A 19,492-nucleotide genomic window follows, 5' to 3' on the forward strand; every position below is an offset into this window, starting at 1 on the left:
GTCCATTTTCGAAAAATACACTTAAAAACATCTCATATTAAATAATTAAAAATTAATCATTCAATAAAAAATTCCTAATTATTCCCAGTCTCTGTTCCTCGTTCGAGTGTGAAATGGAACTTAAAACCCTAATGCATGAAACTTTAATAAACCAAGAATTTAAAACACTTATTCATATTAAAATCATACATTTAATGCATTAAAATAATTTAATTAAAATCCATAAGAAATTGATAACTTGCATGCGTGTGGTTTACGTAGACCTTCAAATTTTCGGGACGTTACAGATAAGTTCAATATCTTCAATAAATAATATTAAAACTCTTTAAGTTAGAGGACAAATATACAATTTTTATTGATTATGTTGGAATATTTAAGTGTTGGTATGTGTTCGTTTTGAGAAATAAATTCGATCATATTAAAATTCAGCACACCTAGAAATTCAGTAACTGCAAAGTTTAGCAGAAAACTTATACTCAGTATACGATTGTTTATCAAGATCTGTCAAACTGACTGGATAATGTTTATTGATTATTTTCAAACTACTGAAAATGTCTACGGTAATTTATGATATCAAATTTGCTTCCCGTTTAATGAAGCATAATTACAACATTCAGAGAATGTTCAATGTTCTATTTACACCTGTTCATGGAGTTTCAGTATACTCATTCCGCGTTATATATCAATTTTCTGTTGATCTTTGAAGGTTGATATCATAATTCTGCTATTAACACCAGTAAAGATTACTGATTATTTGAAAAAAGAAAAAAAATTATAAGATGTTTATTCACCTTTCTCTAAAACATCTCAATCGTTCATAACAGACCATAATGATCCATCTCGTGCAACAAGGTTTCTAGATTACAAACTCTACGCTAACGATACACCATGGATTTAAAATAAATTTTAAACAAGCCCATAAAAATTACATAATAAATGAATTCGAAAATATAAAAATCAACAAATCTTAGGCTTAATCATCAAATAGGGCCTAAATTTTATTTAACAAAATAAACATGGCTCATTATCAAATAATATGATCAATTTATTCGACCCACCACTACAAGAAAAAACCACTTCAACAACGCACCTACGACAACGGTTTTTCACTAAAACTGTTGCCGTATACTTTTTAACAATGATTTTAGTGAAAACAATTGTCATATAGCATTTTTTTAAGCAAAAGACAACGGTTTTTAGAAAACAGTTGTCTCAAAGACAACGGTTTTCTAAAAACCGTTATCTTTTAGCGTTTTTTTAGGGTCTATTAACATGTTTTTTTGGACAATCGATAACGGTTTTAGAAACAACAACGGTTTTTATAAACTGTTGCTATATTTAGCGACGGTTTTATCAATTTTTAAATTAGTGACAGTTTTTGTTAAAACCGTCGTTAATTTAAAAATTGCGACGATTTTATTAACAAACCGTCGCTAATAGTGACGGCTTTAGCTTAACCGTCGCTATTGGCGACAGTTACGGTTTAATCAAAAATCGTTTTTATCCGTTGTCGGTTTAAGTTTTTCTTGTAGTGCCCTTTGAATTTTCATTCTTCAATTCTTCGCTTCAATCAATCTTCACTTGAATTGTTATGATACCTTGGAATTGCTCGAAACTACTTTAAAATTGATATTTGTTTATCTTGATCAGATCACGTCATTTTCTTTTTTTTCAAGAAGATTTTCCCTTAAATCTTTTTTATCATTCAACGTTCACATCTTATCATCCAAACCTTAAAAACAATGATATTATAACAACTTGAAAATTTGGGGAATGGATTGCCCGATAAAAGCTCGAGGGATAAAATTGCAATCTTTGTGACAAATGAGAATGAAATTGAAAAAGATCAAAACGGGACTTAAATCTAGAATGTTAGGAGTACAATAATGGCTCGTGTTAAGATAACAATTCAATCGTGGTGCATGAACTGCTAAATAATTTAAAATATTAGAACTTCAGCTTTATCATCGACTAATTTTTTTTGTAAAGTGACAACCGTTTGATCTAATAATTGATATTAGAATCAAATTCACATATTAGATTTTCATATAATGCAAAAACTAAAGAGTGCAAGTGTGATATTCTATTTTCATATATTGTAAAAACTAAAGAGTGGAATTATTGACATAGATATTTTTTGGATTGTAATAATTGGCTTACTGAGAGAGTAATTGAAGCCTAACGTTTGGGTCGTTGAACTGTTTAAAAAATTAAAGTTGCATTATTACCATAAGCTATAATTTTGATAAAAACAAAAATCACTCGATCCCACATATAATGTAGGAAAGTTAAACTCCAAACTAAAGAAAGATAATAATAACAATAATGCTATTTCCAATAAAAAATTATTATTGATATTTTCCCACTTAAAACTTTTCAAAATCCTATTTTCTTCATGCTTGAATTCTTCTCTTCATTCAATCTTGCTTGTATTGTTATGTTACACTAAAAAAGAAACGGAGATTTGTAACCGACTTAGAGACCGACAGTAATTTCGGTCTCTAATTTGAGACCGCAATTAATAATAACGGTCGCTACATTTATTTTCATATTTAATATTATTTTTATTGCTCGATTTTTTATTCTACTCACAAATTGGAGACCGAATTTATATTTAGGTCTCTAAGTTGAGACCGATTTATTATGTCGGTCGCTAGAAACCTTTAAAGCTTAGAGACTGATTTCATAAAGAGGTTGAAGGTGGAAAAATAATATCTAATTTAGAGACTGATTTCATAAATTCGGTCTCTAACTTAGAGATTGATAGTGCGACATCGGTCTCTCATATAGCGACCGAATTATGTATCGGTCTCTATATTAGAGACTGACTGTAATTAGTCGGTATCTAAAGTAGAAACCGCACATAAAATATCGATCTCTATTTTAGAGACCGATGTCGTAAATGTGGTCGCTAATTTAGAGACCTATTAATCGTACCGGTCTCTCACAATTAGCGACCAAGGTTATTGATACCAACCAAATCGGTCGCTGATAGCTCTTTATTTTTATGTAGAGACCGAATAGAGACCGATTTGTCGGTCTATAATCCGTATTTTTCTTGTTGTGTTACTTTCAATTGATGGAAGTTATTTCAATTCATGATCTCAATTGTATCACCCTCCACTGTATTAAAAATTTTAGACATTTTTCAAAAAAAAAAAAACTTTTTTAAAGCTTTTAATTATTAAAATAAATATTTTTTATTTTTAATTTTTCAATAATAAAACCCGATCAAAATGCCCGAGGTATAACTATTTGGGTGCATTTATGTCAAGTATTTAAAGTTAAAGAATTCAAATTTATAAAGGTTTTTGGATACGTTGTATTGGTTGAATTTTTAATTCATCGTTTATTAATTTAATTAAGATTGTATTTGGATTGAAAGTTTAATTAGAGAATGTCATTTGAATTAGTTGGTCGTCCATAAAAAATCCTCCAAAATGAAAAAGAAAATGCATTGAAAAAATAAAGATAATTTTCAAATCAAATTTCGATTTTTCTTTCATCAAAATATAAATGGTGAATTTGAATTATATAGGAGTTTGGGTTAGAAAAGATAATTCATTATGTGTGTAATAAATTAGTGATTTTAAAATTTAAAACATGTCAAATATTAAAAAACTTGATAATTTTTCAAAAAAATATAATATAATCTTTAAAATTTAAAACATGTCAAATATTAAAAAACTTGATAATTTTTCAAAAAAAATATAATTTAATCTTGTAAATTTAAATTGTGTTAGTTCGGATTTTCATTTTCTAAGATGTCAAAGTTGGTATGCAGCAAATTGATTTTTTTTATTTCAACGAAATGTATACATGGATTGGACATGTTGGTAATATTCCATATTATGTCATAATATATAATATCACGTCATTAATTTTCGACATTACCTAAAAACTATCCATTGAAATATATCTAAAACAAAATAAGCAAATTTATTGTACTAAAACCCTACACAACGTTGGACTGCCACCACTCAAAAAATAAATGTTACCAAATCCGTTTAAATATTACAGAAAAATTTACCTTTTTTTGCGCATTTAACAATTTGGAGGCGACATTTGACCCATAATATGAACACACACGTTTATGCTTACATATATTTCTATGTTAAGAGTTTTGCGTAAACATGAGGAAAATATTTTATCGAAAATATTTATGGTATTTATTATTTATTTGTCCCGATCCTTATTTCTTAGGCAAAAACTTGTGTGAGACGGTCTCACGGGTCATATTTTGTGAGACGAATCTCTTATTTGGGTCATCAAATAAAAATTTATTACTTTTTATGATAAGATTATTACTTTTATTGTGAATATCAGTAAGGTTGACCCGTCTCACAGATAAAGAATCGTGAGACCGTCTCACAAAAGACCTACTCTCTTTTTTATTTTAATTTTCCAAGACATATAGCTACTAGGTTGGTGCTTTATTGTGATGATTATTATTAATGTCTTTTGGCACATAAATATTAAAAAAATTTGTGTGAAATCAAACGAAAATCTAGATATTACATTAAATTAAAAAAAATTAAAAAAAACTATATATTACATCTCGATTTAAAATTAAAAAAAAATATTGATGAACTCTATATTTTTTGTTTTAAATTGAGATGATCATCTCATTATTTTATACAAAACAAAAATCGAAAATAGATTTTCCGATATAGCATAGACTCACCCTTCGCTTGGCTTGGGTAGTCAACAAATGCCAAGGTTCGAGTTAGAATTTTCATCAAACTCAACCCTTTGAGATTTATATAGAGGTTCGCTCTCTTCATTTGCAATTACTACCTATATCACTATTAAAAGGAAAAATATGAATATTGTTATACATAAAGTATTTTAGATGATTATTGAGATAAGATTTATATTTCATCATGTTATCAATTATTCAAACTATGTAAATATATTTTATAAATAGAGGTTTCTAATTGTTAGCCAAATTGCTAATAAGAAAAATATAAAAGTAGGGAACGAAAGCAATCTCGTAAAGATACATACAGAGCTGCATCTTCAGGAGCCATCTTTATCAAATTATACTCAATATAGCAATGTATAAATGAAAGGTTTTCGAACAACTGTCGATGAGTAAGTATATCCATATTCGGCAGAGGGAATTCATCCTTTGGGCAGGCCTTGTTGACGTCTCGGTAGTCGACAATCAAAAACAGCATACGAAAATGAGCATACTATTGAAAGTATGAATATCGTGTATAAAATAATAACAAAACCGTAAATCAAATCGAGTCATGTACGAAGTACAGTTTCCTTAAAACATATTTGTCCCCTCCGACGGTGCTTCGAGGATCTCGACGGACAACTGTTTCCCATGATACAACGGCAAAATCTTACAGCAACTTAGCACGAAGTAACTACACCAGCGAACCGAAAACATACCTTCACTTTATCACCAAAATTTAACGGAGGTCAAATGGAAAGCTAACAATATGAAATGCAAGAGAATGCTTGAAAGAGATCTTGAGTGTTTGTAAAAACCAATTATATGCACATGGAATGAAGAAATGAACCCACTATTTATAATCCCCAAAATGCATATCAAGAGTCATGCGAGATTAACTCAAGAATATGAAGAGCCAAAAGTCTTCAATTAACCCAAGAATGTAGAAAGTCAAAAGACACTTCTTCAATAATGAGCCACAATTAACTCAAGAATGTGGAGAGCCAAAAGACACTCTCACATTCATGAGACATAATTTTCATTCAATTTTTAATTTTACTTGAAATTTCCAACACTAATAATAAAATAAAATATTCCAAATCATTTTTTCTTGTCGTGTATGAGCACCTGGATCAATATGATTAGATGGTGTGTGTAGTTCCTTTTCTTTTGAAGGTATGATTTCCTTGTGTATGAGCACCGACTCTTTCCATGATATTAAAAGAAATTGTACACTTTTCAGATATATAATCGAATAAGGAGATCAGATGGTAACTATTATCAACAAGCATACTCGTATGATATAATACTTTTAGCTAGGTTTACGATATGAAACTCCAAAAGTCATATTATTTTATTACTTAACTTGCTTCTAATATGTTTGTATTATAATTCTAATTACATAATTATTTATTTATTTTTTTCTAAACTTGCAATGACGAACAACACAAAACTAGAATTTGAAGTATTAGACTTGACTGGAAAAATTAATTTATCATAGATTTTGGATGCCGAGGTCTACATCGTCTATATGAATTTAGGGGATAAAATCAAAGAAGGAAATGAAATGTCCCGACAGGACCGTGCAAAAAACACTCATTTTCTTTCGTCGTCATCTCAATGATGAGTTGAAAGTCTAGTATTTCATTGTAAAAGAGCCACGAGAGCTTTGGAAAATCTAAACTAAATATTTGACCATCAGAGGACTCTAGTTCTCCAATAATGAAGAAGCAAAGAAAAAAAATTCCAATTTGTATGAAGAAAAATGTTACGGATGTGGAGTGGAAGGACACTGGTCTCGTATATGTTGTACGACAAAGCATCTTATGGATCTATGTAAAATCTCAGTCAAGGAAAAAGGAAAAATGGAGACAAATTTTGTGGACAATGATGATCAAAATATTGATTTAACTCACTTCGACGTCTCTGATTTCTTCGCTCATCCAGATGAAAATATAGATCAATTGATTATTAGTGGTGTGTTAGAAAATAATGAATAATTGTTTTTATTGGTCTTGTTTCTACTTTTATTGTTTTTAGGCTATGGTCTTCTCGTTTTTATTTTGAAATTCAGTTCATGTTTAGGATTTGACGTGGAAGTTTATTTTGTTATTCGATAAATGTTTTTATATTATTCAATAAAATATTTCATTTGAAAGTATTACATATTATTTATCATATCTAACTTATTAACTTATATTTTATTGATGATGAAATGTCATGATGAATGCTTATCGAATAGTAGTACAAAACATACAAATATTCAATTCTTTGAAACAAAAGTATTTTTTGGATTAACATTAGCTGAAAATAATGTTACAACAATATCAGGTACATAAAAAATTATTGAAGGCCATGGAAAGGCAAAATAATTTTACCAAATGATATAAGCTCTACATTGAAAATGCTCTATATGTTAGCAAATCGAGTAGAAATTTTCTTCGCTCTAAAGATATACACTGAAATGGATACCATATTGAAACATTTAATCAGAATAATGTTGAATACATTTACATAAATCTATTATATCTGGCTTGAAGCAGATAAAAAAAAATTATGTGAACTCCCTCCTGGAATGTATTTTACAATAATAAAAACAGTCGAAGCAAACATTGTCACAAACTAGAAGTTTGTTGACTAATAAAGCTTCTAATTATGACGATCGACTTGGTCACCTTGGGGAAATAATGATACGCAAAATAATAATTAACTCACATGAACACCCTCTATAGAACCAGAAGATTCTTTTACACAATGATTATCCATGTATAGCATGTTTACAAGGAAACTAGTTATAAGACCTTCCCCTACAAATGTTGATGTTAAAATCTCAATCTTCTTGGAAAAAATTCGTGAGGATATTTGTGGGCCTATACATCCACCATATGGACCAGATCAATATTTTATGGTCTTGATTGATGAGTCTACTAGATGATCACATGTTAATTTGCTTTCAATTCGAAATATAGATTTTGCTAGATTGCTTGTGCAAATTATTAAATTATGAGCTCAATTCCCATATCATTCAATCAAGACAATCCGTCTTGATAATGTTATTGAATTTAAATCGAAAATATTTAATTACTACTGTATGTCAATAGGGATTTCAGTTGAGCATTTGGGTGCCCATGTTTATATACAAAATGGCTTAGTATAGTCATTTATTAAGCGTTTGTAATTAATTGCTAGACCATTACTGGTGAGAACAAAACTTCCATCGTTTGCGTGGGGCCATGCCATAATACATGCTGCATTATTGATTCGTATAAGGCCAACTAATTATCATCAATAATCACCCTTACAACTTGCTTATAGGTCGAGAACCTAATGTTTCTCACCTTCGACTATTTGGTTGTGCAATACAAGTCCCTCTCTCACCTACACAATGAACCAAAATAGGTCCACAACGTAGACTTGAGATTTATGTGGGATATGATTCACCAGCTATTATTAGATATTTAGAACTTTTAACATGAGACTTGTTTACTGCGAGATTTGCAGATTGCCACTTTGATGAGTTGGAATTTCCAAATCTAGAGAAATAAAGTTGTATCCCGAAAAAAAAAAAACAAAATATTTGTTGAAATGAGAAAACATTATCTAATTATGATCCTCGAAATAATCAATGTGAGCAATAAGTTGAAAGAATCATTCACTTGCAAATTAATTGCCCGATGTTTTTGTTAATACAAAGAATGTGACAAAGTCACATATACATGTAGAGAATTTTCATGTAAAAATTTATATCCCCGTAGGACTAGTTACTATTCAACCTGTAAATGAATCTAAAATATGCCAGAAACGTGATCGACCAATTAGTTCTAAATATATTGTACCTCAAAAATGAAAGGTACAAGAGAAAGAAAAATTAAAAGCTCTGAAAGAAGCAATTTTGGATGATATAGTAAGAGAAATCAGTTAACCAAACTTGAAAAATATTATTCCCGAAGAATCGCATTCTCATGAAAATAATGAGATTTCAACAAATTATATATCATCTCGAAATTTGAGGGATCGAAATAACAAAATTGTTGACAATGTATTTGTTATAAATGTTGCCATTGACATCATACGTAATCAAGACTCAGAACCATAGTCGGTTAAGGATTGTCAACAAAGAGATGATTCGCAAAAATGAAAAGAGGTCATACATACTAGATTAGATTCACTAGAAAAACGTAAAGTGTTTGGACTTGTAGTTCGAACACTTGAAAATGTAATCCCCAGTAGAACATAGATGGGTTTTTGTACGAAAGATGAATGAAAATGGTGAAATTGTAAAATACAAGAATCAACTCGTAGCCCAAGGTTTCTCACAGAGACTTGGAATTGAATATGAGGAAACATATTTGCCTGTGATGGTGTCACTATTTTCCGATTCCTAATCAGTTTAGCAGTACCAAAAAGTCTTGCAGTTGTGATAGTATATGTTGATGATCTAAACCTAGGTGCATGTGGTACAATTTTTCGATTCTTTATATGGGTTAAAGCAATCTAGGTGCATGTGGTGTGATTGTCTTAATGAATATATATTTGTTGAAATAAGGGTACACAAATAATGTTATTTGTCTATGTGCTTTTATATAAAAAAAAAAAAAAAGGATATGTGAAGGTTTTGTAGTTGTGACAGTATATGTTGATAATCTAAATCTTATTGACACTCCAGAAGAGCCTACTAAAACTGCCAATTACTTGAAAAATGAGTTTGAGATAAAAGATTTAGGAAAAACAAAATTTTGTCTCGGATTGCAAATTGTTCATTGACAAGATGGAATATTTGTTCATCAATCATCATATATAGAAAAAATATTAAAGCGCTTTTATATGGAGAAGACACACCCATTATCATCATATTCATTTTTAAATATCTTACTAATGATTATTATTTAATTTAAAAGTAACACCTTGCAAGATAATATATTAGATGTGAAAATTCTAGTTATTCAAATATTCAAATCTAACAATTAGAATCAACAATCAAAATATTTTAGCTCACATAGCGGCAATCCCATCGAATACGAATTACAGTATTTTTAAAAGATTGTATACTAAAATTAACAAGTCAACAACCTCAAAAATGGCAAAGCAACAATAGAGAAGGGGGCCTCGTATCTTGTAAGCGATAAGGAAGAGACAAGTTTTTTTAAAAAAATACAAGTCATAACAAGATTTGGAAAAAGGTTTAGAAATTAGTTTAAGGTAAAAACATGTGTGAGACGGGTCTTTTATTTGGGTCTTCAATGAAAAATTGTTACTTTTTATACTAAAAGTATTACTTTTTATTGTGAATATCGGTAGGGTTGACTCATCTCATATATAAAGATTCGTGAAACCGTCATACCTATTCTTGGTTTAAAGCCCTACTATTATATATCTAAACTGAGCCATATATTTTTGACCACTGAAACATAACAAAACAAAACTGTAATGCTTGTATGGTGAAAATGGGGTTTGCAGAACAGTGGATAGGAAAAATCATGAGGTGTGTTTCTCAGTTAGAATCAGTTATCTATATACCAGAATTTTTTTGGGATCAGTGGTGCCAGAGAAGAATTCGACCCCCTATCTCCACATTTATTTATTTTTATAGGTGCTCAAGGTCTTTCTGTTATGCTGAACAGGTTGGAAACAAGGCAACTCATACATGGTGCCCAAGTCTTATGCACCTCTTCTTCGCCGATGACAGTAGAAAAAGGCCTAAGGGTACGGGACTGTTTGCATCAGTATGAGGCGGCCTCGGGACAGGTGCTAAATTTCGACAAGTCGGCCTTTTCTTTAGCTTAAAATTTGGAATTTTGAATTAAATGGGATATGGATCGGAGTTGTTTTAGAAGTTAAACCAAGTCTTAGCCTCCTTATTAGTTTTAAGTTTGAACTATGGAATTGAGTCCTTAGGGGCACTAGAAGTTTTTAAAACGAGAAGATGCTGCTAGGCTGAGTCTCGATTAAACACATGCACCCGCACGCGGTGCGGTGAGGTCAAGTCAGGTCTCTTAACCGTATTAATTTATTTGGATAATGACTTTTTATTTTCGAAATAAAGATTGCACTCATTCGAAAACTGTCCCTTAGCCTATCACCTGCGTTTGGGCCAAACAGTGCGTCCCTTAGCCTTCACAGCAGCCTGCGTGTTTGGATCGAACAGTGCGTCATTTGGCTTATCACATAAAGTTTTGTTCGTATCCAGAAGGTTGCGTTCCTTTTTTGCAACTGGTGAATAGGCTACAAATAATCTTTTCATCTGCATTGCTCATATTTTTTTCGCATCATTGCTGCATTTCCTTTCTCGTTCATTTTATACTTGGAAGTTTTGCATATATTCGTTCGCTGTTATCAAGAGTTTGCAGTCGTGCATTCTCTCGATTCGAAGTCGTGGTATCTTAGAAACAATTGCAGTTAACGCAGAGCACTGTTATACGAACAATTTTATCTTGCCGATAAAAGATTCTTCCTTGCCTCAACTTAGTGCTTTCTGTTGCTACACATTATTCCGATGACAAAGATACAGACTACTCACAAATATAAAGAATGATATTAAAGAAGTTACAAAGATGAATCTCACTGACTCCATTGTGCAAGGGCGTGATTTATATTTCGGGCTGCCCATATTTTCGCTGCTAAATTAACGATCGCAGTTCAACTATCTGCAGTTGGGGGCTAATAATTGTTAATTTAATCAGCTCTGCAAGCGATACCAACTTGTGCCATGCCATGTTTCCGTTTGCAGAGCTCCATTTGTCAAATTATTGAGCAAGAATGTGCAAATTTTTGGCAGGGCATTAGTGAAGGACGTAAACCTATGCACTGGAAGACGTGGGAGGCACTAAAACCAAATGCATGGGTGGGCTTGGTTTTGGAAACATGATGCATTCAACAAAAGCACTACTGGCCAAGAAAATATGTAGAAAAATTCCATCGTCGAACTCTCTCTTTATCAGGATACTGAAGGCGAGGTATTTTAAACATCTGGATACTGGGAACTAAGCCATCATTCATATGGAGATCTTTGTGTTGGGGAAGAGAACTTTTTTAAAGGAACGGCTACAGTGGAGAGTGGGTAATGGCCCCTCTATCGGAGTCGTGGTGGATCATTGGGTACCAAATGACCATGAGGTTGTTCCAAAGATGGGCAGTAGGATGAATGTCGAGACTCGAGTTAGCGAACTGATTTGTGATGGCAAATGGGATGAGAATACAGTGACTGCTAGACATACATAGTGGACGAGGTACTCAATATACCAATCGCAGAGGAGGACAAGCCCAACATGAGATACTGAAAGTATGACAGCAAGTGAAATTACTCAGTCCAGAGTGGCTTTAAAATGGTCATAGGATTATTCAATATTCCGGAAAACCAGTCTGAAATTCGAATGGAGAAATGGTTCCGGTATGTGCTTCGAGGTTTCAGCGGACGTCTGTTTCCCATTATACTAGTCACAACCAATGGTTCATGTCACATATTCATTCAACACCACCTAGCACACACTTATTTCATTTCCTACATCAATGTATAGAATAACATATTTAATTTGAAATAAACATAACATGAGACATGTTACTGAAAGAAAATATTACAATATTTATTTGAAAGAAAATTCAAGAGGATGATCGATGCCTTCAACTTTCTTCTTTCTTGATATATATAAAAGTCTTTGTTGGATTTGAAATCTGAACTTCAAACTTGGTTGATAACTTTAAATTATTGTTTGTCAGTTGTTGCCAGATATTTCTGTTACCTACATGTGAAGTGACCCTTTTTTTATTTTGTATGTCACTCTTGACAGTAGTTGATTGATCTTATTTTTCAGTGATGGAGTGGTGGAATCACAAGCTCTCTGTAGATTTGTCGATGAATCTTTTCCTATTTTTGTGGTCCCCGAGGAAACTTCTCTTGTGTGATCCTTATTATTTGGGCTTGTCTCTACAAGATATCTTCAGTCATATCCTGGTCGAAAGCTCTTCTCGAATTCCGGCTCTTTTTTATTTGGACATTTTGGACGATCTTTTTGATCATCTTCTTATGTGAGTCATATTACAGAATTTACGGTGAGTCTCTTTGTTCTCCAACAGCTTGCTATTCCGCAGAAGATTTATTTTCTTTTCAAATATATCTTTTATAAATCATATAGTTTTTCATGTCATTGTATTTAATAGGAAGATCAATTAATTGAATTTTGATGAAATTTAAACGTAAACTTTACTATGTCCATCTATATGAGACAGACCCATAATCCCCTTTCTCTTCTGATTTAAATGTCATCTTCAGTTAGTGAAGTAACGAGAGGAGTTTCATTTGCTGGAGGATTGACCGATGATTTCAGTTGAGAATAATTATAGCAAGCAGACTAAATCAAGTAATAGTAATTGAATGATGAGTTCATGTATCGTACCCACAGTGATCGATGATTAAATACTAGAATATGAAATACTTTTCCTAATTTAGCATAATCAAATACAAGTGAGATGAGATAAATTAATTAAAAATAAATTAAAAAATTTAAATAAATTAAATAAAGTTAAAAAAAGCCAAACTATTAATTTAGACTAAAATTCAAATTATTTAAGCACACAATGGTACCGACACAAGTTTATAATATACGTGTCAAATTCAAATTCAATAAATTAATTACTTAATTCATGACGAAATTCTTAAAATTATTTATTAAACGATTTCTTGAATTAATAAACCTAATTAAATCTAACATTTCAATTATTTATACCTGAATTTAATTAGATTCAACCGTTTTAAGTCGCGGTAAAATTTCAGTTTTCAACCTAAAGTCGCATACTGAAACCGAATATTATTTCTAGTCAGTTTAGTCATGTGTTGATTGATGTAGTGAAACAAATATTAATCTACCACCTTCCAATTTTAGATTAATTAACAAATATTCAATTTAATTGGTCATATTAAAAGAACACGTGATAAACGATATCAATCAATGAATTAAAATAAATAATAAAATTGAATCAAACTCAAGACATAAAAAATAACTTGCTCGACCCTATCGTGCTTACTCTACTCCATAAATTCAAAACAAAAGTGAAAACTCATGTTTAAATTCATTGGAGAAAACATAATCAAGAAAGAGTAGGTTGAATTTTTAGTGATTTTGACGTGTTGAGGTCTTCCTCCGCGTTCTTCCTTCTGAAAGATCTTCCTCTGTGTTCTTCTTCCTCTATGTTGTTATCTTCACTTCTACTCACTTCTTAGTTTTTTCTTTTCTTATGTTTTCTCCTTTCTTTATTTTCTTTCATGTCTATGTATCTGTCTTCTTTTTCACGCCTTTTGCGTACTCTTCTAGTCGTGATTCTTTTATCTTCACTTAATGGACCTAGTCCTCCAAATCTTGGATGCTAATGTCAAGTTCAAAAATTGTTGATAAGATTGTGTAGATTTAATTTTTAAAATTTGGGCAAATATAAGAATATTTTTCTCGTCAAAAAAAAATATAAGAATATTTTATTTTCTTTCTTTTGTTTTTTGTTGCTTTTGAAATCTTGTACAATCATCTTATATCCAAATTAGTCATTTTTCCTCTTTTGTTCAAATTTACAAATATTATAAAGTTAATTTAGATAAACACATAATGAGAAATAATAATTTCAGATAAGCAAAAATATTATAAAACAAAATCCCTAAAAACTCTATAAGTTTTTCCTTACACTTAGCATTTGTTCATTCTCAAAAGAATCCGATAATAAAAATATAACTAATGAATATTCAATAATTCACCATAAAAATGACATAATCAACACTTTTCAACCTATCAAATCCCGTCACAATCAATCAAAGTATCACACTTCAAAAATCATAAAATTCACGTTCGTTACAACATTCAAAACACAAGCATTCACTAGAAAAGATCAAAATAATGAGACATGTGTAGTGTGTAAGTCAAAACTCAAATTCATCAAAGATGTTTTAGTTCAAAGAGTGTTCATATCTTATGCTTTTTTTTAAGAAACTCTCAATAAGATTATCTTTCATATCTTTATCCACTAAATGTTACTGGAATATGACCTGGTCAATAGGATATTTTCTAGCTTATAATGTTAAGTGACTGCTGCAATAAAGGTATGAAGAATCAAAATGAGAGAAAATAAAAAATTCAATCATAAAATGCACTCATTCGTCTCTTATCTTCATCCTCATATTGAATTCCGTCACCCTCCTACTTTCGATCATCTTCCCCCATCTTTTTTTCTTCCTTCAACTTTTTTTTTTCACTCCACAAGAACATTCCCTTTTATGTCCTTTCAATCATCACAACATACATCATTCTTTCATCCTCCTTTCTTTTTTCATTATATATACTAGTTACTCTGCACACGCGATGCGTGTGTGTATAGTTTTTTTTATCATTATCGATGAATTAAAGTGAACTTTGACAAATTATGGAGGGATTAAATTGATATTTGAATTGTTGAAATAAAAATAAAAAATAAAAGTGTGTGTTGAAATTAAAAACAAAAAACAAAAAACGAAAGTGTAATATTAGTATCATATAAGCGTAAAGTTGGAAGAAAAAGTTGGTGTCCCCTAGGTGGTTACTATCATATCCTCACTCTTAATAAAATAGAATATATATAAGAAATTGAAAATCTGTTAAGTTTGAAAAGATATAATCAAACTTAACAGATTTTCAATTTCATAATAGGTTGGTAGACAAAAAGCAGTAGATGTAGTGCTGCAGTCTTGCCATGTAAATAAACAAGTAATGAAATCTCCTCAAGAAACAGTACATTGCTCCTTAAATGTCATTTCGATCTCAAAATCGCCCCGAGTTTCATTTGTCAAATAGAGGATGGTATGTCTTCAGGCAAACCATGAAAGATGACCGCCTACCTGCCTGAAACTAGGAGAAGACGATTTCTGTTGTGAGAATACGAGTTCTCAATCTAAGTTCTCATGAGTTTCGACTGCGAAACAAATGAAGGCAAAGGCGAGCCCATTCCCGAGCAATGGGGATGAAGGCTTGATGGAGAAGCCAGTTTGTGGGGAGCTAGTGAAGGCCTATAACGAGCTTGTTAATCTTGCTGTGAGTAGGGCAGTTTGGATTATATTACAGTGATGATAGTTGATTTAAGACGTCATTTTTAAAGCTTAAATTTTTTAGCATTAGTGTATTGATTAAGCATCGAGGTTTAGTTTTATAAAAAATAATAATTAGAAAGGTTGATTCATGTGATGTATGAATAGTTAGCGGGTAACATAACATGCTGCTTAGCCTTCGTTTCCTTTTCAACTCTTATGTTTATGTGTATTTTATCTGAAAAACAAACAGAGCTCATCTACCTACAATAAAATTTATCTAAATAGGAAAATGAGAAAAAGATGAATAATCGATTAATACAAAGCAGAATGCAACAACAATAAAATAAAACAAATTGATAAGTCAACCGGCAGAGTACGCATTTCGACAGAGTTGCTAACAACATAAAGATAGGAGGTAAAGAGAATGCTTTCATGCATCGTCGAAAGTTCGCGATGCAAAAATTAAAGATAACATCTTTTAAGCTAGCATTCAATATTCTAGCTCCATTTTTCACAACAAAATTCGGAGCACAAAAATAATTTAAGGTGCCAATTCATATATTAGAATTCCAACAGGTCAGGTGTTAAAGCAGAAGATGACTTGGAAGAATTCACAGTAAAAGAAAATCACCACCTTGATCCCGACCTGCCAGAAAACAAAATGACCAGCATCAATCACATTTGCATGATGTAGGGCAATTATCTGAAGCACGAGATCATGAAGAATACATCAAGAATACCACTAGCCACTATGACCAAGAAATACACATCCAAGAAATATACATACTTTCTCGTACCAATACGCAAGCTTGAGAATTTCAGCCTACTGCCCACTCACCACAACCTCCAAAACTGACCATGTGGATAGTTCATTTACTGTTCCCCATGGAATGTACCACACAATTGTCTACAAAATGGTTCAGTAAATGGTAACTTGTGTTCATATTATCAAATTTCAGCCTACTGCCCAAATATTCGATAAGATCTATAAAACTCCAGCATTATCACTGTAACATATTATTAACAGAGTTTAATAATTAAAAATCACAACAGATAATATTTCAGAACATTGATAACGATTCCCTAATCTAAGCTTAGAGAGAGCTCAAATAGGAAAAAATTTCAACTTAAGCTATGTAAGTAAGAAAAGTCTGATCCATAAAGTTTATTTTATCTATAATAAAAACCATAAAAGAGAGTCGAAACATAAAAGACGGAATATTCAAGTACCTCTCCACATCTCTGTTGCCCAAAAATCCTCTTCCACCACCACCTTGTGTAGCCCTTCTGTCATCCCTCGGCCTTCCCCACGAATTCATAGTGCCATGTGAACGAGGTCCCTCGCCATACTCAATAGTTCTTTGCTCTTGATATGGTCCAGGAGTGAAGGAAGCTCTCTCCGGATTGCCAACTCTAGGATTTTCATAGACTCCAGGCCTGGAATGGGGTCTTTCAGAAAAGCCAGAATGAGGGTCTTCGTATGCTCCAGGCCGGGAAGGAGGTCTCTCAGAATATTCAACTCTGGGGTCTTCGTATGTTCCTGCCTGTGGTGGAGCTCTATCCGTATAGCTAGCTCTAGGATCCTCATATAAGCCAGGCCGAGAATGAGGTCTCTGAGGGTAGCCAGTTCTATGTTCCTCGTACGCTTCACGCATTGTAGGAGGTCGATCATGGAGACCAGCACCTGCATCAGGCGCTCCAGGCCGAGAAGGAGGCCGATCATGAAATCCAGCACCTCTACCAGCTCCAGAACCATGCCTCTCAAAGCCTTTCTGACTATAACGAACTCTGTCATCTAATTGACGGACCAGAAGGTCCAATTCCTGCTGCTTTTGAAATATGATTTCGCTCACACCAGTCTGATCTTTCACCAATTTTTGTTGCAATTCGTTAGTCAACTGCTCAATTTTGTCCTTCAAATTCTTTTCTTCTTCGGTTTGAGGCCTGAAATTTATCATACCTTCAACTATCAATAATCCTTTTACTCATACTTTTAAATCCTTGTCCTATCAGCACAATGTAACTAAGGATGCCAACTGTCTTTTTGTCCAACACACTTAGAATGTACAAGTTACAAAAGAACAAAATATAATCTTTGTAATCTTCTTCATACTCATATACTCTTAATCCACAACACAACCAAACATACAAAACTCTATGTGGCAGAGTGGTGCATCGAAACAAAACAAGCTAGCAAAATTTAAAAGAACAGCAACGCGCTCTGGGATAGGTTTATAGTTAGAAAAAAATACTTATAAAGAAACAAATAAATAGGGCAACTTCAAAATAACTTTCGAATGGACCACAAAGAAACTAAATGCATGGTGACAAGCATGAAGATCTGAGTCATTAAGCCCCGAACAACTTGGGCCAAACTGAACTAATACTTATTTCATTAAAAAACAGTGCCTTTCCTTAATAGCAAATTAGGAAGTGACTTATGGTCCATAATCTGGGAAAATGACATGACATTAATGACAAAAATCGTGTGCAAAGCATAAAAGTGACATACTGGTCCAGTAATGAAAAGCACAATGGAAGAAACATTGGGCGATCACCTATCAATTCGTCGATGCTCCAAGTCAAGGTCAATCTTCTTCCAATCCAAGCCTTTCTCCTCAAGCAAAACTTCTCTGGGCTTCGCATCCCCAAATGGGTTCACCTTTGGTTTTTGCTTCACCGTCCCTTCAGCCATTCCCGGCAACAGCGACTCCGGCACTTCAGACCTGCTTGAATGCGAGCTTTGAGGCCTACTTGAATGAGAACTAGCTGGCCTGCTTCCACTAGTGGAATGCGGCTGCTTCTTCACTTCCAAATCCATATCCAGTTTCTTCCAATCCAATCCTTTCACCGCCAACACCTCTTCCCTAGGTCTCGCCGTGCCAAACGGGTTTGGTTTATGAGCTTTCGTCACCACCTCAGCCTCATCTTTTGGAGATTCCAAGACCAACCTCTGCGCTTCATTCCGCGTCCAACGTTCGGTCTCAGGCCTCGAGAAGCCTGATCCGAAACTCGATGATCTAGATTGCTGTTGTTGGGATAGAGAAAAGGGCTTCTTCATAGACGCCCAACTATCCACATCATCGGCACGTGACCCGCCACCACCCGTATTTCCGCCCAGAGAACTGTACTTACCTACGGAATGAGTTGCACCCGAATTGTAATCGGGCAGGGATTTTTTCATCGAAGCCCAATTGTCAACCCCATCAGCTCGCGAGGGCTGTTGCAGTGGATTGAAATCCGAAACCCTAGCTTGATTCCGTCCCCTCGGATTCTCGTCCTCGAATCCATAAGATCTCCCACCGCCCTCATATTCTCGTCCACGATCCATTCTTGGCCCAGATCCAATAGACCCCGGCCGGTTCCCGTAGTTTGAAAACCCACCACCCAATCTTCCGTATTGCATTTCCTCCGCGGAGCGCTCCTTCGGCCCCGTTGGGAGCCGGAGCATTTCCTCATGAGTCAATCCGCGGCTGGTACCGGAGCCGGCGCCGTAGCTAGACTGCATCGTGAACTCTTGCAAGGTCATCTTGGTCTTCTTCTTCTGCTTGTTGCTGACAGCATCCTTCAGACTGGGGAAGCCGGCGCCCCCTGCCGGCTGCCCCGCCGAAAAGGTCGCGGAGGCCTTCTGGGCTGCCTCGCGCTCCTCCGCCTCCTCCCGCTCGGCCTCGGCTGCCCAAGCACCGATGTTCCCCCATGGCGATTTCGACATCCTCGAAAAAAGATCTGTGTATAAATGGAAGAAATGTTTCCTATTTTCAAACCTGAGA

At 33.4% G+C, this 19,492-nt stretch overlaps 1 protein-coding gene across 1 annotated transcript; it reads right to left on the minus strand.

Annotated features, from left to right (window-relative positions):
• Window positions 1-16,159: 16,159 nt before the first annotated feature.
• Window positions 16,160-19,492, minus strand: LOC142522505 (eukaryotic translation initiation factor 4B2-like). The gene is made up of 3 exons (XM_075625941.1): window positions 18,281-19,492; window positions 16,953-17,666; window positions 16,160-16,368 (listed from the first exon to the last, which is right to left on the minus strand). The coding sequence occupies exons 1-3, from the start codon at window positions 19,432-19,434 to the stop codon at window positions 16,350-16,352; spliced, it is 1,887 nt and encodes a 628-aa protein (XP_075482056.1). The 5' UTR covers window positions 19,435-19,492; the 3' UTR covers window positions 16,160-16,349.

Source organism: Primulina tabacum, chromosome 13 (assembly GCF_025594145.1).
Source record: "Primulina tabacum isolate GXHZ01 chromosome 13, ASM2559414v2, whole genome shotgun sequence".
NCBI lineage: Eukaryota > Viridiplantae > Streptophyta > Magnoliopsida > Lamiales > Gesneriaceae > Primulina > Primulina tabacum.